At 36.4% G+C, this 22,252-nt stretch overlaps 1 protein-coding gene across 1 annotated transcript in view; it reads right to left on the bottom strand.

The window, feature by feature from the left end:
* Positions 1–8,419: 8,419 nt before the first annotated feature.
* GPC5 (glypican 5) overlaps positions 8,420–22,252 on the bottom strand; it is a 1,536,710-nt gene continuing 1,522,877 nt past the window's right edge. The window contains exon 8 of the mRNA XM_030922397.1: positions 8,420–9,376. Coding sequence (XP_030778257.1) covers positions 9,219–9,376 — 158 coding nt within the window. The 3' untranslated portion in view covers positions 8,420–9,218. The remainder of the gene's footprint in view (positions 9,377–22,252) is intronic.

Raw genomic sequence — 22,252 nt, 5'->3', positions numbered from 1 at the left:
TCAAAAGTCTATTCTTTTTTTTTAATTTAAGTTCTGGGATGCATGTGCAGGACATGCAGGTTTGTTACATAGGTAAACGCGTGCCATGGTGGTTTGCTGTACCTATCAACCCATCACCTAGGTATTACACCCCACGTGCATTAGCTTTTTATCCTGATGCTCTCCCTCCCTCTGTCCCTGTGATAGGCTCCAGTGTGTGCTACTCCCCAGTCTGTGTCCATGTGTTCTCATTGTTTGCTCCCACTTATAAGTGAGAACATGTGGTGGTTGGTTTTTGTGTTCCTGTGTTAGTTTGCTGAGGATAATGGCCTCCAACTCTATCCATGTCCCTGGAAAGGACATGCTCTTGTTCCTTTTTATGGCTGTATAGTATTCCATGGAGTATATGTACCACATTTTCTTTATCCAGTCTATCACTGATGGGCATTTGGGCTGATTCTATGTCTTTGCTACTGTGAATAGTGCTGTAATGAACATATGCATAATGTGTCTAATAGAATGATTTATAATCCTTTGGGTATATACCCAGTAATGGGATTGCTGGGTCAAATGGTATTTCTGGTTCTAGATTTTTGAGGAATCTCCACAATGTTTCAACTAATTTACATTTCCACCAACAGTGTAAAAGTGTTCCTATTTCTCCACATCCTCTCCAGTATCTGTTGTTTCCTGACTTTTTAATAATCACTATTCTGACTGGCGTGAGATGGTATCTCATTGTGGTTTTGATTTACATTTCTCTAATGACCAGTGATGTTGAGCTTTTTTTATATATGATGTTTGTTGGCTACGTAAATGTCTTCTTTTGAGAAGTGTCTGTTCATGTCCTTTGCCCACTTTTTAATGGGGTTGTTTGGATTTTTTCTTGTAAATTTGTTTAAGTTCATTGAATCTACAAGAGTCTATTCTTGGTCTTTCAAATTGGTATATTTGCCTGTTTCTATTGGTTTAGTCCCTGTGGCTATGGGGCAATTTCTCTTGAATATTAGGATATACAAACATGAAGCTTTTGGTTGCTTTGAAGTAACAATTTGGATTCAATGCAGTGCACATGAAGGTTTTCTTAAAAAAGAAGTTGTTGGTCTTCTAGTTCAAACTGGTCGTGTTACTTTGGGTAATTCACATATCCTTTCTGGATTTTAGTTTTTCTTTTCTGCAAAACATGACAAATACATAATCTTTAAATTTCATATAGTTTTAAAATAAAATGACTCTTCATGATATTAATCATTTATAACTTAGTGTGAAAGATTTTACCTAAGAGCAAGTTTTGATAAGCTGTCAGCTAATATTTATTTAATACCACAGTGTGCTAATCATCATACGTAGACACAATGAGTAATTAAATCTTTCCAACAAACCTGTCAGGGGGTATATAATCATCTTCATTTCATGAATATTTCAGAGAAGTCAAATTGTTGCCTATGGTAACACAACTAGTTCATGAGATATCCGACAGTCAAAACCAGGACTAGTCTTATTTCCAAGTCCGAGTTATTGTTTTACTCATAGCCGCCTATGCAGGTACTGAGGTAGAGATGAAATAGACTTTGGGGGCACTGAACGCTGACTATCACTGAAGGAGAAAAAGCACAAAAATTGGTTACTTGAGGAAAAGGATGAGACTATTTAATTCCCTTGAATTGTCATTTATTCCTTGGTCAGCTTAACTCCAATTCGTTAACAGCCTAATAGCAAGTGGGTGGTGAAATGTTACACTTGCATATTTTTTGTAAGATTGATAAGTGAACTGTTTGTGTTGTATTGCATTGTTGCAGAAGAAATAGTGTTTTAAGAAAACCAGAATTGACACCTAAGCCTGTATAAGTGAGGATTTCTGAAATATATCCTTTATGCATGTCTTTTTATTGCTTCAGTGGTCACGTACATTGTCCTGTGTATGGCAAGATCTTGCTTAATGCTTATCTGTTGGAAATTAGAATGAAAGCCCATATGGAAAAATAGTAACTTGCAGTTTGATAAAAGTTATCTATTTCATCAACCTTCTCAAATTTCAAAGAAAAAGCCTGGAATAACTGACATAAAGGCAAATTTTCTACAAATATAAATATAAGCATCAGTACAATCATAGCAACAATAAACATGAATATATATATTTTATGGATAGCTATAGATAAATGTGTACATGTGTCTGTGGATTTACATTCAATCATACCCATACTATAATAGATGTGTAGCCAGAATAGAAGTAAATCAAATTATTCAATACGAATTTATTGCAGTTAACCATCTGTGATGAAATTCTCATGGGATTCTCTTTAATTTTTGTATAAATGAGGAAAATGCAATACTAAAATTATAAACACACCATATTTATAAGCTGTCCTTTAAATAAGCTGTGATTCTAAGCTTCCATCTGCTTTCTTGCTGAATGACATAGAACATTTGCTTCCTCTGCTGCACTTCTGGTCTTTCTTCATTTTCTGAACGAGCCCCTGCAATACAGAGGCCCAGATAACAGGCTCCTATGCTCTGTCAGCTTGTTCTGCAATAAATCATCAGAGGCAACAACATTTGTTTACACCTATTTAAAAGGGTCTCCTGGGAAAAATCTGTGAGAAGAGAAAGTACTGTCAACTGTTTTGTAACTTCATCTCTTACTTCCACATCCTTTTATCTTTGTCTTTTATAGGAGTCAGTCTATGCATTGTTTGTTTTTGAATATTATGAGACACCACAACTGAATTAGTGAGGACCCCGGATCTTACCTCATATAAGACAAGCTAGAACAAACAATAGTGACTAAATATTTAATCGAATGATAGATTTTTTTTTTTTTGCTCATATTGTCTTATACATTAAACAAAAGCGAAGAATGTTTGCTCTGACGGTTCTTCCCTTTAATCATCAAAAGATTATTCCAATAAGTCTTATACAGAAAAGCCCCATCCCTATATGTAATAAGGAAATTGGAGTTTTAAACCTATGCAGAAGTTGTAACTAAAATTGTATTTTAGGCATTGCTTTTCAAAGTGCCTTTTATATATCAGGAAATGGTAGATTATGTGACATCAAATAAACACATGTTCTGTCTTACTGCGTCAATAATGTTTTCTGTTTTAGCCTAGAAATCTAGAATTCTAAAAATACAGCAGAAAATTTAGGGATTATCTGGCTCAACCACATTATTGTACAAATAACCGAAGTTCAAGGAGTTACAGGACTTGCTGAAGGTCATACAGCAAATTACTGCTAAAGCCTTTGAAGCTGCATTTGCTGTTCTCTCCAGCGTTTTTGGATGCTTGTGAGTCAATGAATGAGCCAACTATCCCATCAGATGGCCACACTAGGGCACCTGGCATATGGAATCTCCTCAGGATCCTCACCCTTATTACTAGAGCTAAATTTGAGATGAAAGACAAATGAAAAATAAAATATCTTAGAAGACTTTTTAGAAAGTGAATGAAACAAGGGAACATTTAAAAATAGCCTGTAAAATCTGCAAGTAGCCTAATCTAACCTAATTGACCTATCAAAAGTTTTCTGAACCCTGGGATACTGAGTGGTGCCGTGGAAAAAGGGATTTTGAAGCCTGATTTGTTTTAGAATGCTTGCTTTGTCGATTATTGGCAATGTGACCTTAATGACGTGATTTTGCCTCTCAGAAATAACCACTTGGGGGTAACTTCGGTGAGATACTGAGCAACACACTTCTTGTTTACTCATATTTGTTCTTCCCACCGCTCGGGCTGTCCTGTACCCCACAGTATAATAATCACACAGTGATGGAGGTGTAAATACACCAGTCAAGGAGACCTTCAAGCAAGGTTTGGAGGTCTCTAAATCTGTCATTGTAGACACCAGTTCACATTTGAATACTGGGTCAGAGCTAATATCCTTTTATATTCAATGAAAGAAAGACCACTTACTCCCAATACTTTAAAAAAATAAACTTTCAGTGAATAAGCCTTATAGCCAGGATGAGTCCAGGCAAAACATGAAACATGAAGTAGGCAGGATGGGTTCCTTGTGCATTCCAGAGTCCAATGCTTCTCTTCACTTTCCCTTTTCTAAACCCTACTCATTCGCTCTCCAACCATCTTCTCTATGCTCTGGATATGGTTTGGTTCTAGGTCCTCACCGAAATCTCATGTTGAATTGTAATTCCCAGTGTTAGGAAGGGGCCTGGTGGGAGGTGATTGGGTCATGGGGTTGGACGTCCCCCTTGCTGTTCTCTTGATAGTGACTGAGTTCTCACAAGATCAGGTTGTTTGAAAGTGAGTAGCACTTCCCCCTTCACTCTCTCTCCTGCTGCCATGTGAAGATTGTGCCTACTTCCCTTTTGCCTTTTGACATGATTGTAAGTTTCCTGAGGCCTTCCCAGCCATGCCTCCTGTACAACCTACAGAACCGTGAGTCAGTTCAACCTCCTTTCTTCAAAAATTACCCAGTCTTGGGTAGTTCTTTATAATAGTGTGAAAACAGACTAACACAGCTTTCTTCCCCTATCAAAAGCTTGTTGACAGGCAGAATCCATAACTAAATATTCTGGTGTTGTCCCATCCTGGGAACACGTGCACTTTAACAGAAAGCTCTGTGGGAAGGGAACAAACATGAATCATTATGGCTCAACATGGGCCAGCAGGGTCCTAATAGGTGCTGGAGTATCTAGTTCTCTGAGTGACACTGTGAGGTAGATACAGTTATCTCAGTTTTTACAGACAAGAAAATAGAAAGAAAGGAAATAGAGACAATAGCAAGAAAATGTGTGTCAGGAATGAGTGTATAGTGTGTATATGGATGGGGTGGCGTTGGTGGGGGGGAGGTCAAGGAGAGGAGTGAGAATGTGCCCTGAGTGAGCAAATCACATCGACTTTGCAAATTGAGTCCTGGAACTCTCTGAACACAATTACGGAGTCACTCTTTCTTGAACATACTATACTGTTCACAGCATTTGCGTTACAGCTGGGCCTTCTTGTTCTGCTTGTTCTTTCTTCTTCTTCTTATGCTAGTGGTCTTGGCTGAGTAATCTCAGGAAAATCAGAGACCTCCCTTTGTTTCTAAGACCCTTCATTCATTCTAATCTAACGTGTTCAAAGGTGGGTATCAAAACTCATAACAGTAAGAATTTACTTATTACTGCAGTCAATCCCATTCCTTCTGTCTCCAACCAGTTTTGATCCTTAAGTGTTCACTGTTCTGTTTTTAATTCTATGGTCTTTCAAATTCTGGTATCTTGTCTTTCACTTTGGTCTTCAATGTAGTCAAAGTAAAATTTTAAGGGGAAAATAAGAGGTGTGATCTTCTCACAACTTCATGAAGTTGATTCCAATATGACAATTGACAAGTGCAGGAAGGCAAAAGTCTCTTAAATCAGATGTTTCCAAAAAGTAACTTTGGACATCCACTGTCTTCCAAATAAGTTATTGTTTTTGCTACTATGAAAATATAAATTATATTGTGATGAAATTACTCAGTTTTCTCTGTGCAAGGAGGCAGAAAGGATAGCTTAAGAATTATATTAAATTTCTATTCATAAAATAATTATAACAGTAATTCAGTCACTGTAATTTTAGTAAAGGCAAGGAAAGCAGACTTGACTTGAGAAATATGTTTTATCTGTATTTTAATCAAAAATGACTTATATACAACAATCTACATTTAAAGAAAAACTTGATATGTTCAAATTCATACCTAACAACATTAAAAATTATTTCTGAATTTTCATAACCCATGTAATTGTATATGAATGACATTAAAGTTTGCAAACTAAATAAAATAGTGATGTAACCTGCTCAACAAATTTCGTCTAGGTTGAATATATTCACTCAAGAAAAAAATTATTTTTATTGTACTTGAAGGATTCTGATGATAGAAACAATATTTTATATGATAGCAAACAATTAGTAACAAATGAATTCAGTCCTTTTCAAAGCATCATTGAGCACTTCAGAAAATCTGAGTGTTGGGAGGAAAGAGTTTATTAACCTCAGTCCTTTATTAGTGAGAAGATAACCATGCAGACATTATTTCGTTGATAAGATATTCCTGAATAAATAGAGGATAAAGGCAAATCTAAGATTTAAAAAATAATATTCTGCCATGCCCTTTTCCTTCCTTCGCTTCTTCCTTCCCTCCCTCCTCCCCTCCCTCCTCCCTCTTTTCCTTCCTTCCTTCCTCCTCTCCTCCTTTTCATGTTTTTTCATGCGATCCTATGGCCAAAGAAATGTTTTATACCTTTTTGTTGCACAGGAAATTAAAATAAACTTCATGATTCCATTAGAGTTATAACAGTTGTGTTTTCTTTCTCATTTTTGGCAGTTGATTTATTTTCAGGGCTGATGTGTTTAGAGTGGATTTGAATATATAGGAGGGTAATGAATGGTACTAAAAAAAGTCCATGTTTACACTTCTCCTTTTTATTATGTTTCTACACTAATGTGCATTTTGATAATTAGACAATTATTCTATAGCCAATTGTATTTGTTAAATCCTAGTACGGAGACTTAAGTAGTCTGAATAATTTTTGTGCTAACCTGTAGTTCTCACTGTTGTTCCAAAACTATATCTTTGAACCAGGAAGGTATACAGTTTATTTAAAGGCATTATACTCACCATCTAACTCTGTTATGATTAGTTGTATGACATTTGTCAAATTCCCAAATATTTATACGCTCAGTTTTCTCATTGGTAAAATGGAAATGTCAATGTTTTTGGGGGAGATTAAATGACATTGTGCATAAAGGCATTTATCATAGTGTCTGTACAAAGGCCAAGTAAATGTTCTGCTTCTAAACCTATTCTCCCCAATATATGCAAAATATCAGACTATGTTTTATGATTACTTAAACTCATATAAAAATAACTCAGGGATTCAAGAATATGGCTCTTTAAAAAATTGCACCTGCATAAAATGTGACTAAGATATGTGTGATATTTTTAAATATATACAGTCTGATATAATCTACTAAATAATCTCGGAAAGTAGACACTTTCCAACACTTTCATCATTGCTCAAAACTTTCTTAGACCTTATTAATGCAAAACTCGCCAGAAGCAAATTCTGAGCCATATAAAAAAATCATCAATATTGTTTTTATTTGACTGAAAATCAAGTCTAACTTTGAAGGGCAAAGAAAGTCCAGTGAGATACTCTATCTCATTTGAAAGAGCTTTGTAATTCATAAGAAACTATGTAGATATGAAGTGTCACAGAATGGGAAGTACTAATGGATAAGTATCCTTACTGAGACATTAACAATTTTGCCATAGGCTCTTAAACAAATTCTGAAAACCCCTCAGTGTTTGAAGCAGTGTTATAGCAGCACCATTATTGCTTATACAGTCCCCAAAGCGCCCACCTGCAGATAAACAACACCCATCTGAGCATGTAAAACTTAGTTTTTTTTTTTTAAATCATTTCTTCTGTTGACCTCACCGCTCTGCTTTTGTTCATTTCTTGCCATTATCTTCTGTCAGTTAATTTTATCCATATATCTTAGAATGCTAAAGCATGCTCTTCAGTTGGTTTGTCTTAAGAATTAAATATCTCTTAAGTTGGGTCTGAAATTTTGCTGTAGCAAGCCAATCATGACTTGGGCTGGAGGGCAGCAAATGAGTGCCTTAGTATCACTTTTTCCCAAGACTGATGTAAATGAAGAGCTGAGGTTGAAGTAAAAAGGTTTCAAAATAGGTTTAAGTTTGTAATTTGTGGAGTGTGTCAAGGTGAATGCAAATGAGTTGTTAACCGAGTGGATCAGGGAATGTTAGGTGCGGAATGGAAGCCTAGGAAAATGGCATCCAGAACTGACAGGCAGAATGAACACTTCTGGTTGTGAGGCATGTTTGAACGGAGAGTAAAACCTGACTGGGCAGCTTAAAAATGTTGTGATTTAAACGAACCATCCTTAGATCATTTTGTTAACTGAGAACTTAAGAGAGAACAAGGTTAGATGGTATATTGTTTCCTGATTGGCAGAAATGGATTTTACCTCATTAATGTTTGCAGTTGGCTGTGTCTCGTTTACCTCTTTGTCAGAAGTCATTTCAAATTTGTTTGTTTTTTATTTGAGGTCAGCAATTCCCTTTTCTATTCTGTGACTGTATTAATTGTATTTTCTCTGTTGACTGGATATGATACTTATTAGTAAAAACTAACTTCTCTTTTTCTTAAGTATAGCCATAGACATATCCTATTAGCGTCTATTGAGGCAACTTATCCCAACTGAGAAATTAAGGACTGTTGGTTTGCAGCTCCATTAATGAGCAAATAGGAAAAAATCTAAAGCATTGCATATCATATTTTCTGTACATGTCTGCAGATATTCATAGGAACCTTAGAAATGCATAGGTAGCCAATTGTTCAACATCAGGCTTTAAAAAGAAGTAGTACATCACATTTTGAAAGTGGGTGAAAATATTATTTTTGACAGAAGAAAATGAAAAATATTCTTCAAAATTTTCCACCAAATAATTAGCAGCTTTATTGGAGATATTCGTAGAGCAGGCATGTGCTTCCCAACATAGCTAAATCTGTGAGGCAAAGAGAGAGGCAGGAGCAGAGGCACAATACCAAAGATGCAGTTTGAATATAATGGAATACAAATCAGATGTTACTAAAATACTGAGCTTTAAGGTTCATCAGTAGCTAAGTTACAGTGGATCAAAATTATCAAGGTTCTTCAATGAAATTATGCGAAATGCTTCTCAACAATCTACCCCATAACTTATAGACATTCAGACATTTCCTTCTACAGTTTGCAAAAATGGAAGAGTCTCTTGAATACGCATGCATACTACTTGCCATGGTATGTTTTGATTTATTTCATGATATTCTAATTTCAGTACTTTAAGAAATACTGCATACTGTTTTCATTGTCTGGCAAATACACTTTCAAATGAAAACATTTTTAATTCAGAAAGGAAGGGGCTTGGAATTGATAATAAAATTACAGATACACTAAATTCTTCTTATTCAAAATCACTTCTGTGCCCTTCACACCTTCAGATTTAATAATATTAGAAGTTAAGAAGGTTTTCAGTTAGATTCAAAAAAAGACATATTTTTAAAGTGTGTCATTTAAACGTTGAGTTTTAGGGACTTTATAACTATTTCAACTTGGCTTCTGAGAAGTTAATGTGACGTATCTTTTCATAAATATAATTGTTACATTGAAAAAGGATCTCTTATTCCTGACGTATGCAGAGAGAGAAGAAATCGAGACTTCAGTAAGGTATGTCAGGACAGAAGAGTTCAGTTACCAAATCCCAGGAAGTAACATCACCACACCTATCAGAGTGACTGTCATAGATTCAGTCGCCGCTGCACATCCTGCTCCCGTTGTGTCTAAAGTACTGCCAGTGTCTGTTTGATGGATTCGCTTTCCATCACTGAAGTTCATATCATCTGGCATCCCTGTAGAGGCAAATAAGAAAGCACAGGATGATGCATGACAACTTCACCATAATACGTCTAGAACAACTCTTAAAGTGTGGACAGCTTGGTTTTTGGGTAGCATTCTCTGTGTTCACCTCACTCTAAATGATTAGTATGACACAGGTATTCCCGTCCTACTTAAATGGGAGAGTTCAAGCTCTTGGGTGAAAATTCTCAGAAATATTATAAGAGCAAAGTGAAAATATTTTTAGCTTTTTAACATTTTTGGAACATTTCTGTGCCACTGGTAAGAAAGTAAAGACATTTAATTAATTAATATATCCTGAGGTATGGGATTGTTCTTGTTTCAGAGATGTATCAACTGCAGTAATTGAAAACTTTTCCTGTGAAAATAAAATCAGGTGAAGGGATATAATTGAACAAAATATTTTTTGAAAGTAGAATTTATACGATCATATTTTAGATTAGAATAAAGTAGGCCTAAGATCTTTTTAAAATTTATTTTTATTTTTACTTGACAAATTTTATCGATACTACTGGGGTACAATGTGATATTTTGACATGTATACCAGGAGGAATGATAAAATCAAGCTGGCTAGCGTATCCGTCACCTCACATCCTTAGCATTTTTCTTGTGGAGAGAACATTTGAAATGTACCTTCTTAGCAATTTGGAAATACACAATACATTATGAATGATAGTCACCATGCTGCACAGTGGTCTAAAACATTTCTTCCTCCTGTCTAACTAAACTTTGTACCCCCCACCCACCATCCCCCCTCCCTTCCCCACACCCATCCCCTGGCAGCCACCCTTCTACTTTCCCCTTTTATGACTTCAGCTATTTTAGATTCCACATGTAAGTGAGATCAGGGATAGTACCTTTATGGAAATAGAAAATAGCAAAGAATAATAGCAACAAATGTTAAAATTTATCTTTCATACACACACACAACTGTGAGGATGGAGGTGTAGATATCTATCAAAAGATCAAAGAAGTTGTTAATGGGTGGACTGGAGAATGAAGTTAGGGATAAAGTGTTTCATTTTAAAAAATGCAGGCAAAGTCATAGACCAAGATGCAGTCGCATTCTGGTTATTACTTCTGTATGTTATGAAACCTGACAAGTTGAGGAAAAGAATAACCCCTAAATTAACTGGGTTGAAATAATTGCTTTTAAAAGATGTTTACCTTAGTATGATATACTTAGGGAATTACTGATTCATCACTTATTATCTAGTGCCATAAGCGTTCTGAGACTGACTGAATTATCTCATGGCATGCCACTATCAGTCACAATTAACAGATTTAAATTCATTGTTACTACAGCCACAAATATTGACATGGTAATTACAGAGAGATTGAAAAAATAAACTTCATATAAGGAAAAGTCAATATTTATGTAATTAGGCCAATACATATATATAATTCAGAAGATAAGCTCTGCTGCATTCAGAGATGAGAGCATTAAAACGAAGCAAAGCTCTGCTGATCTGACATATTGATTTTACAGTCTGAGCTCTTACATTATTATTCATTGTTTGGGTGCTTGTTTTGCCCTTCTGTGTCATTAGGCAAGATGAATAAACTAGTGATTCCCTGTTTTTTTTTAAATAGGGACTAGAGTGGAGTGCGAATATTTTAGTCATGGCTTTATACCTCTTGTTAAGCTTAACGAGAAGCTTTGAGGACTCCAGGCAATTAAAAATATATTTCATTCTAAGATAACTACATAAATTTGAGCTTTGCAGGATTTGCTTTTCATTTTTAAGCGTTGTGAATTTGTGTTTGGATTGGATCCATGAAAAAGGTTTTCTTATGCCATTCTGAGCTTATATTTCATTCATTCATGAGCCAGACACTGATTCAGGTTTAGCGGATGCCATCATGGGTGAAAATGTGTAAGTAGAAAGATGTTAAATCTTATGCCTGCAAGCCAGACAATGGCAGGAGAGCTTTTCTGCCTTCAATCAGATGCTATTTTACCATCTTACATTGAGGTGTTACTAATAAATGTAACAGTTCTAAGGAATATGGCCTTTGAGTAATAAGTATATGAAAAGAATTCAAGATCTTTTCAGGAGCCTGGCAGTCATGGCTGTAGTTATGGATCAAATCACAACCTTGTCATCTGTAAAAAGACATTAGCATGCCAAAAAGTCTAGCTCCGTGATTATTTGATGCAATGATTATTTTCATAAAGAAATTTAATTAACCAAGCTTATAAATTATACCAAGTCTTATAAAGACCTATAAAAGAAAAAATTAGTTTTGAGATTTATTGTATTAATACATTAAAGAAAAAGTAATTTTTGAATACTCTTATATGCATAATAGCAACACAAAGGTGTCAATAAATTCATAGTTTTGCTCTTGGTGGTTTATGGTCTGATGGGGAAAGAAAACTGTGTTATTAAAAAATAAAGGTAATATTAATACACAGGTACAGGCCTGGTGATTGGTGCTATGAAATATGGTAGGCTGGGAGCAGTGGCTCACACCTGTAATCTCAGCACTTTGGGAGGCTTAGGCGGGCAGATCACCTGAGGCTGGGAGTATAAGACCAGCCTGATCAACATGGAGAAACCCCGTCTCTACTAAAAATATAAAATTAGCCAGGCGTGGTGGCACATGCCTGCAATTCCACCTACTTGGGAAGGTGAGGCAGGAGAATCACTTGAACCCAGGAGGCAGAGATTGCGGTGAGCCGAGATTGTGCCATTGCACTCCAGCCTGGGGAACAAGAGTGAAACTCCATTTCCAAAAAAAAAAAAAAAAAAAAAAATGAAAGAAGGTAAAGGGATGTAACTTGGTCAGGGAGTGCTCTGCTAAGGAAGTGGTGAAGTGGATTAATTTATAGCTATTATCTACAGAGCACTTGCTATGGTGTCAGGTACAGTTCCAAGTACTTCACAAATATTAAGTCATTTAATTTTCACAACAGTTGCATAAAATAGGCACTGATATTATTACCTGTGTTTATAGATGAGAAAACTGAGGCACTAGGAAGTTAAGTGACCACAAGCAGTGGAGCCAAGATCAAATCCAGAAGTCTAGACTCAGTCTAGCTCTGATCACCTGCCTCCCTGATTCCAAGCACATTGCTTGGCACCAACAAGTCAGTACTTAAATTGAGAACAAAAAAGATAAATTACGTTACCTACAAAGTGCATTAGGAGTGTTTTTTCTCCTTGCTTGTCATCTGGGATGGCTGAGTAGGTGCTACTTTGGGGTATTAATCAAGTAACCGAACATATTCAGAGGTAGAATCCATGTGGGCAAGTTAATGATGGCGAATCAGAATGGCCTGATGAATCTGAGAGGACAGCACCTTCTTTTTGTCATTTACAGAGAGGTAGGAGAGTGTAGGTATTTTCCTCTATCTCTATTTCATCTGTCTGTGTATTTTAAACATTCTCTTAGTTTCACTAAGGAAAGACAAGTATGTTTAGAGACAGTGTGTTCTATTTTTAATAAAATTGCGTGGACAAGAATGTATACATTGTTAATTTGCTCGTTCATTTATAAAATCTATTCACTGTCAGCTCTGTGTCAGGTATTGTGCTGGAGAGTGAATTAGATGAGTCAAAAAAACCATACACACACACACACACACACACACACACACATATGTATCTCCACCAGGTGTCTTTTTCACCATTCCAATGGTGAGAGTGCAGGACAGATGGAATGCTGGGAGCAGGACTCCAGACCCTATAGATCATTATTTGAATTCAACACTGTTTATCATGAAGCCAAAGTAATTTATTTCTAGAAAATATCCATTTTTAAGGTAGCTATAGTCGTGACACCTCAAAAAATATCTATTACATAGAACACTTTTAATGAATATTGTTGAATGAATAAATTAAATAATGACTCGTTTACACAAGATCAGGATAAGGTTGATATTAGTTCCCCTTATTCTAAAGATTAGGAAGTTTGATAGAATTACTTCCCCTTATTCTAAATATTAAGAACAGGTGTGGAGGAAGTAATTTACTCAAGGTAACATCGCTGTGGCAGAATTCCAGTTGTGCTCCATTCAGATGTGGTCCTCATCAATTCCAGAGCCATACTGTTTGCCACTACACTTTCAAAGCGTTGAACTCGAGGTCAAATTCCGGCTTTGCCACAGTCTAGCTGGTTGACATTAGCTATGACCCATGTTTCTTGGAACTTTCAAATGAGAGCATTTTCAGTAAGAGAGTAGAGTTAATCAAAATATCTTGCTGGCTAAATTATTAAATCAATATTTGAAAAAAATTAGCTAGAATTGTATCCCAAAGCATTGTCTAAAGTAAATGTCTGTGGGACCAAAACTTAAGTAAAAATAATGAGTAAGTAAACAAAATATATAGCTCTATATTTTTATTTATATACAGGTGGGTAAAGCCTACATATTTTAAGTCAGAATAAAGAGAAAATTAATAGTTTTGACATCACACACAAAACAAGAATCTTCGGTACAACAAAAAAAACCCACAACATAATTGAGGATCCACACAGAAAAATGGAGAAAATTTTGCATTATAGATTACAGCAAAAAGATCATGTCTTGAACGTAAAAATAGTTCTTACAATCCATGTGAAAACTATAAATGTTCCTGCAGAGAAATAGTAAAAGACCAGAAATGGATATTTACAATTATAAGGAAAAGGTAAAGTCTTCTTCACTGGACAACAAATAAATACTATCATACACACAATGAAGTGTCAATTATCTGTTGTCCAGGTGTTAAAAGCAAGACGGAGAGGAGAGTGTAACCAGTTGGGCAAGGGTACAGCCCTTCACGAGATAATTTACTAAAATATATTACAAGTGTTTAAAATGATCATTTGCTTCAACCAAATAATTCCACTTTTATGAAGCAATTTTGTGGGAATAATGGACATGTGCACATATTTATTCACAAAATGTTTCTGTACATTGTTAATGAAAATCCTAAGCAAATTAAGTGCCAATTGGTAGGGAATTGGGTTAGGAAAATTAAGGTGCATTGCATTCATTTATTTAAAACTCTTTAGGGAGTAAATATTTATTAATACAGAAAAATGTATTTTGATAGCACTTAATGTATATAATTTTTAATAAAATACATGTATATACACACTTTCATGCTCTTTAATGTTCTTTTTACTCTAATAGTCTATTGCTGTGTTTCCTTGAGAGTAGAGACTCTCCCATTAATTTCTGTATTGACCTAGCAAGCATTTAGCAATAATTAGGCAAATGAATGTTGATGAATTTAATCCAGGGCATAAAATTACAAATATGTTTCTCTAACTTAGTTCTTTTAACATAAAAACAAAAATTATATTGCAGCAACTCAGACTGTAAAATAAAGGATTAGAATTAGATGTGAATTAAAATTTTACATGTAATAAGATGAGTGGCAAATATCATGGAAAAGATTCATTATGAGGAAACTGAAGACAAATATTTTCTGAATAAAATTGCTATGAATCTTATTATGTTAAATCTAAACTGTTAATTCTGGTCACTAGTTACTAGACTAATTCTTGTCATTTATGCTAACATTAGCCACATGTATTTTGGCTGGAAATTAAGGATTCTAACAAATCTGAGATGGCTAAGCATAACTATTTGCCATTTTAAAAAAAAGTATGAGGAGCTAATTCAATCAGATCATGTCTCCTAGTAAATATAATTGGCGGGTGCATCCAGTATGTTGGGTCATTTGAGTCGAGGATATACTTTCTAAAATGATGAGTTATTTTCCAAAACCTAGTGCTTCCGTATAACCTGAGAACCAAAGATGATGACTGTATGGCTAAAGATACAAGGTTCCTGGTAGCCCTATAACCTCATCAAAACTTGTAACTGAAGGGCAATGCAGCTGTCTTCATGAAAGCCTTTTCTATTCCTTATGAAACAGAGTTTTGAGATATAGTTCTTCTTTTTGGTCTTAATGTTTTATAGCAATAGTAGCCTTCCTTTTTTGACAAATTCTGTAAAAATAATGGAGTTATCCAAATTGTTAATAAGGGAAACAATGAATGAAATAAAGTAATGAGGGATTGTGACTGTAAAACAAAGATTAAGGTAAAATAGTATAATTTATTGTGAAATTATAGCTCTGAGTAATAGCAAGGAAAATTATTTGTCAATCTATCAAATTATTAGCGGCTCTCTAATAATGAATAATAAATAGATTTTTTTTCTGGATTGAAGTTTATACATGAAGGGACTATTGTTTAGATCTTTTGACAGTTCCTGATGCTATGTTTCATCTAATAATGGTCATCCAGTTATTTTTCCTAAGTTTGCTTTATTGATTTTTGAAGGTTTTAGCAAAAGAACACACATCTTATTTTGAAAGAACATACAATTTTAAGCGATTTTGTAGCAATACTGATGTTGTGGTTTTTATCATACTTGTGAAATTTCTTCTAGAACGAATATGCAAGTAGAAAATTTAAAAGGTCATTTTTGCATAATTGGTAATTAAAGCTAAGTATTAAAAGTATATCTATTAAATATACCACAGCATTCAGTTATATACTGGTTCTTAGTCATAAGAATTTACAGGTAATCTGGAATAATTATTACTAATGATTCAGAAAATTATTTTTAAAAAGTATAAGGCTGAAAAACTACTATGAGTTAATGAAATTAGAAAATGTTACATCTTGTTTAGGTTAGTGATAATATGGACATAAAGTGCTATTAAACATTAAAATAATTTAAAAATCATATCTATGTCTCGACACATGGTAGTGATATTCTACAGTACCAAAGACAAATTTTTTTTTTTTTTTTTGAGACAGAGTCTCGCTTTGTCGCCCAGGCTGGAGTGCAGTGGCCGGATCTCAGCTCACTGCAAGCTCTGCCTCCCGGGTTTACGCCATTCTCCCGCCTTAGCCTCCCGAGTAGCTGGGACTACAGGCGCCCGCCACCTCGCCCGGCTAGTTTTTTGTATTTTTTTAGTAGAGACGGGGTTTCACCGTGTTAGCCAGGATGGTCTCGATCTCCTGACCTCGTGATCTGCCCGTCTCGGCCTCCCAAAGTGCTGGGATTACAGGCTTGAGCCACCGCGCCCGGCCCAAGACAAATTTTTTTAAATGACCAGAAAAAAAAAAAAAAACAGGTGGCTGTTAACAAAACGTTAGATTAATTTTAAAGAAACAATAACAGAGGCTAAAATAAGTGGAATAATTTGTTCTATTATTATTTTTAGAGATAGAGTCTTGTTCTGCTGCCCATGCTGGAGTGCAGCAATACCATCATAGCTCACTGCAGCCTAGAACTCCTGGGCTCAAGCAATTCTTTTGCCTCAGCCTCTCAAGAGGCTGGGGCTGCAGGCACATGTCACCATGCCTAGATACATTTTATTTTATTTTTTTTGCAGAAATGGGGGTTTTGCTTTGCTGTCCAGGCTGGTCTTGAACCCCTGGCCTCAAGTGATACCCCTGCCTTGGTTTCCCAAAGTGTTGGGATTATAGGTATGAGCCATACACCAGGTCAGAATAATTTAAACATGAAAGTAATTATCTATATAGAATTCTATACAGAGTTAAATGATGTAGAAGAAATGAGTACTTTCAAGAAAGAGTGAGTGTTTCTAACCATTCCCTGACCAAGTTTTTTTGGTTTTAATTTCCTTTTTTTTTTTTAATCTTAGTTTCATGGGGTACTTGTACAGATTTGTAACAAGGGTATATTATGTGATATTGAGGCTTGGACTTCTGATGATCCCATCACCCAGACAGTGAACATTGTACCCAATAGGAATTTTTTCAGCCCTTGCCCTCCTCCTGCCCACCTTCTTTTTGGAGTCCCCATTGTCTGTTGTTCTCATCTATATCTTTGTGTACGCAAGATTTAACTCTCACTGTTAAGTGAGAACATGTGATGTTTGGTTTTCTGTTTCTTCATTGATTCGCCAAGGATAATGGTCTCCAGCTGCATCCATGTTGCTGCAAAGGACACAATGTCATTTTTTTATAGCTACATGGTGTCTCTATTAGTCTGTTCTCATGCTGCTGAGAAAGACATACCTGAGACTGGGTAATTTATGAAGGAAAGAGTTTTAATTGACTCACAGTTCCACATAGCTGGGGAGGCCTCACCATCATGGCAGAAGACGAAGGAAGAGCAAAGGGATGGCGGCAGGCAAGAGAGCATGTGCAGGGGAATTGCCCTTTATAAAACCATCAGATCTCATGAGACTTATTCACTATCATGAGAACAGCAAAGGAAAGACGTGCCCCCATGATTCAATTACCTGCAACCAGGTCCCTCCCATGACACATGGGAATTATGGGAACTACAATTCAAGGTGAGATTTGGGTAGGGACACAGCCAAATCATATCAGTGTCTATGTACCACATTTTATTTATCCAGTCCACCACTGATGGACACCTAGGCTGGTTCTAGGTCTTTGCTGTTGTGAATAGTGCTGTGATGAACATGAGTGCATGTGCCTTTTTGGTAGAACAATTTCTTTTCCTTTGAGTATATACCACTAATGGGATTGCTGGGTGGAATGGTAGTTCTCTGTTTTTATTTCTTTGAGAAATCTCCAAACTGCTTTCCACAGTGGGTGAACTAATTTACATTTCAGCCAGAAATGTGTAAGTGTTCCCTTTTCTTCCCAGGCTTGCCAGCATCTGTATATTTATTTATTTATTTATTTATTATTATACTTTAAGTTCTAGGGTACATGTGCATAACGTGCAGGTTTGTTACATATGTATATTTGTGCCATGTTGGTGTGCTGCACCCATCAACTCGTCAGCACCCATCAATTCATCATTTATATCATGTATAACAACCCAATGCAATCCCTCCCCCCTCCCCCCCCCATGATAGGCCCCAGTGTGTGATGTTCCCCTTCCCGAGTCCAAGTGATCTCATTGTTCAGTTCCCACCTATGAGTGAGAACATGCGGGGTTTGGTTTTCTCTTCTTGTGATAGTTTGCTAAGAATGATGGTTTCCAGCTGCATCCACGTCCCTACAAAGGACGCAAACTCATCCATTTTTATGGCTGCATAGTATTCCATGGTGTATATGTGCCACATTTTCTTAATCCAGTCTGTCACAGATGGACATTTGGGTTGATTCCAAGTCTTTGCTATTGTGAATAGTGCTGCAATAAACATACGTGTGCACGTGTCTTTGTAGTAGAATAATTTGTAATCCTTTGGGTATATACCCAGTAGTGGGATTGCTGGGTCATATGGTACATCTAGTTCTAGATCCTTGAGGAATTGCCATACTGTTTTCCATAATGGTTGAACTAGTTTACAATCCCACCAACAGTGTAAAAGTGTTCCTATTTCTCCACATCCTCTCCAACACCTGTTGTTTCCTGATTTTTTAATGATTGCCATTCTAACTGGTGTGAGATGGTATCTCATTGTGGTTTTGATTTGCATTTCTCTGATGGCGAGTGATGATGAGCATTTTTTCATGTGTCTGTTGGCTGTATGAATGTCTTCTTTTGAGAAATGTCTGTTCATATCCTTTGCCCACTTTTTGATGGGGTTGTTTGTTTTTTTCTTGTATATTTGTTTGAGTTCTTTGTAGATTCTGGATATTAGCCCTTTGTCAGATGAGTAGATTGCAAAAATGTTCTCCCATTCTGTAGGTTGCCTGTTCACTCTGATGGTAGTTTCTTTTGCTGTGCAGAAGCTCTTTAGTTTAATTCGATCCCATTTGTCAATTTTGGCTTTTGCTGCCATTGCTTTTGGTGTTTTAGACATGAAGTCCTTGCCCATGCCTATGTCCTGAATGGTACTACCTAGATTTTCTTCTAGGGTTTTTATGGTATTAGGTCTAACATTTATGTCTCTAATCCATCTTGAATTAATCTTTGTATAAGGAGTAAGGAAAGGATCCAGTTTCAGCTTTCTACTTATGGCTAGCCAATTTTCCCAGCACCATTTATTAAATAGGGAATCCTTTCCCCATTTCTTGTGTCTCTCAGGTTTGTCAAAGATCAGATGGCTGTAGATGTGTGGTATTATTTCTGAGGACTCTGTTCTGTTCCATTGGTCTATAGCTCTGTTTTGGTACCAGTACCATGCTGCTTTGGTTACTGTAGCCTTGTAGTATAGTTTGAAGTCAGGTAGCGTGACGCCTCCAGCTTTGTCCTTTTGACTTAGGATTGTCTTGGCAATGCGGGCTCTTTTTTGGTTCCATATGAACTTTAAAGCCGTTTTTTCCAATTCTGTGAAGAAACTCATTGGTAGCTTGATGGGGATGGCATTGAATCTATAAATAACCTTGGGCAGTATGGCCATTTTCACGATATTGATTCTTCCTATCCATGAGCATGGTATGTTCTTCCATTTGTTTGTGTCCTCTTTGATTTCACTGAGCAGTGGTTTGTAGTTCTCCTTGAAGAGGTCCTTTCCATCCCTTGTAAGTTGGATTCCTAGGTATTTTATTCTCTTTGAAGCAATTGTGAATGGAAGTTCATTCCTGATTTGGCTGTCTGTTTGTCTGTTACTGGTGTATAAGAATGCTTGTGATTTTTGCACATTAATTTTGTATCCTGAGACTTTGCTGAAGTTGCTTATCAGCTTAAGGAGATTTTGGGCTGAGACGATGGGGTTTTCTAAATATACAATCATGTCATCTGCAAACAGGGACAATTTGACTTCTTCTTTTCCTAACTGAATACCCTTGATTTCTTTCTCTCGCCTGATTGCCCTAGCCAGAACTTCCAACACTATGTTGAATAGGAGTGGTGAGAGAGGGCATCCCTGTCTTGTACCAGTTTTCAAAGGGAATTTTTCCAGTTTTTGCCCATTCAGTATGATATTAGCTGTGGGTTTGTCATAAATAGCTCTTATTATTTTGAGGTACGTTCCATCAATACCGAATTTACTGAGCATTTTTAGCATGAAGGGCTGTTGAATTTTGTCAAAAGCCTTTTCTGCATCTATTGAGATAATCACGTGGTTCTTGACTTTGGTTCTGTTTATATGCTGGATGACGTTTATTGATTTGCGAATGTTGAACCAGCCTTGCATCCCAGGGATGAAGCCCACTTGATCATGGTGGATAAGCTTTTTGATGTGCTGCTGAATCTGGTTTGCCAGTATTTTATTGAGGATTTTTGCATCGATGTTCATCAGGGATATTGGTCTAAAATTCTCTTTTTTTGTTGTGTCTCTGCCAGGCTTTGGTATCAGGATGATGTTGGCCTCCTCAAATGAGTTAGGGAGGATTCCCTCTTTTTCAATTGATTGGAATAGTTTCAGAAGGAATGGTACCAGCTCCTCCTTGTACCTCTGGTAGAATTCAGCTGTGAATCCATCTGGTCCTGGACTTTTTTTGGTGGGTAGGCTATTAATTGTTGCCTCAATTTCAGAGCCTGCTATTGGTCTATTCAGGGATTCAACTTCTTCCTGGTTTAGTCTTGGGAGAGTGTAAGTGTCCAGGAAATTATCCATTTCTTCTAGATTTTCTAGTTGATTTGCGTAGAGGTGTTTATAGTATTCTCTGATGGTAGTTTGTATTTCTGTGGGGTCCGTGGTGATATCCCCTTTATCATTTTTTATTGCATCTATTTGATTCCTCTCTCTTTTGTTCTTTATTAGTCTTGCTAGCGGTCTGTCAATTTTGTTGATCTTTTCAAAAAACCAAGTCCTGGATTCATTGATTTTTTGGAGGGTTTTTTGCATCTCTATCTCCTTCAGTTCTGCTCTGATCTTAGTTATTTCTTGCCTTCTGCTAGCTTTTGAATGTGTTTGCTCTTGCCTCTCTAGTTCTTTTAATTGTGATGTTAGAGTGTCAATTTTAGATCTTTCCTGCTTTCTCTTGTGGGCATTTAGTGCTATAAATTTCCCTCTACACACTGCTTTAAATGTGTCCCAGAGATTCTGGTATGTTGTATCTTTGTTCTCATTGGTTTCAAAGAACATCTTTATTTCTGCCTTCATTTCATTATGTACCCAGTAGTCATTCAGGAGCAGGTTGTTCAGTTTCCATGTAGTTGAGCGGTTTTGATTGAGTTTCTTAGTCCTGAGTTCTAGTTTGATTGCACTGTGGTCTGAGAGACAGTTTGTTATAATTTCTGTTCTTTTACATTTGCTGAGGAGTGCTTTACTTCCAATTATGTGGTCAATTTTGGAATAAGTGCGATGTGGTGCTGAGAAGAATGTATATTCTGTTGATTTGGGGTGGAGAGTTCTATAGATGTCTATTAGGTCCGCTTGGTGCAGAGATGAGTTCAATTCCTGGATATCCTTGTTAACTTTCTGTCTCGTTGATCTGTCTAATGTTGACAGTGGAGTGTTGAAGTCTCCCATTATTATTGTATGGGAGTCTAAGTCTCTTTGTAAGTCTCTAAGGACTTGCTTTATGAATCTGGGTGCTCCTATATTGGGTGCATATATATTTAGGATAGTTAGCTCTTCCTGTTGAATTGATCCCTTTACCATTATGTAATGGCCTTCTTTGTCTCTTTTGATCTTTGATGGTTTAAAGTCTGTTTTATCAGAGACTAGGATTGCAACCCCTGCTTTTTTTTGTTCTCCATTTGCTTGGTAGATCTTCCTCCATCCCTTTATTTTGAGCCTATGTATGTCTCTGCATGTGAGATGGGTCTCCTGAATACAGCAGACTGATGGGTCTTGACTCTTTATCCAGTTTGCCAGTCTGTGTCTTTTAATTGGAGCATTTAGTCCATTTACATTTAAGGTTAATATTGTTATGTGTGAACTTGATCCTGCCATTATGATATTAACTGGTTATTTTGCTCGTTAGTTGATGCAGTTTCTTCCTAGCCTCGATGGTCTTAACATTTTGGCATGTTTTTGCAATGGCTGGTACCGGTTGTTCCTTTCCATGTGTAGGGATTCCTTCAGGGTCTCTTGTAAGGCTTTCTCTCTGGCTGCCCTTAAGATTTTTTCCTT

This window comes from Rhinopithecus roxellana, chromosome 18, assembly GCF_007565055.1.
Source record: "Rhinopithecus roxellana isolate Shanxi Qingling chromosome 18, ASM756505v1, whole genome shotgun sequence".
Lineage (NCBI taxonomy): Eukaryota > Metazoa > Chordata > Mammalia > Primates > Cercopithecidae > Rhinopithecus > Rhinopithecus roxellana.
Note: the sequence above shows the minus strand (reverse complement) of the source record. Positions and strands in the feature narration are given on the sequence as shown.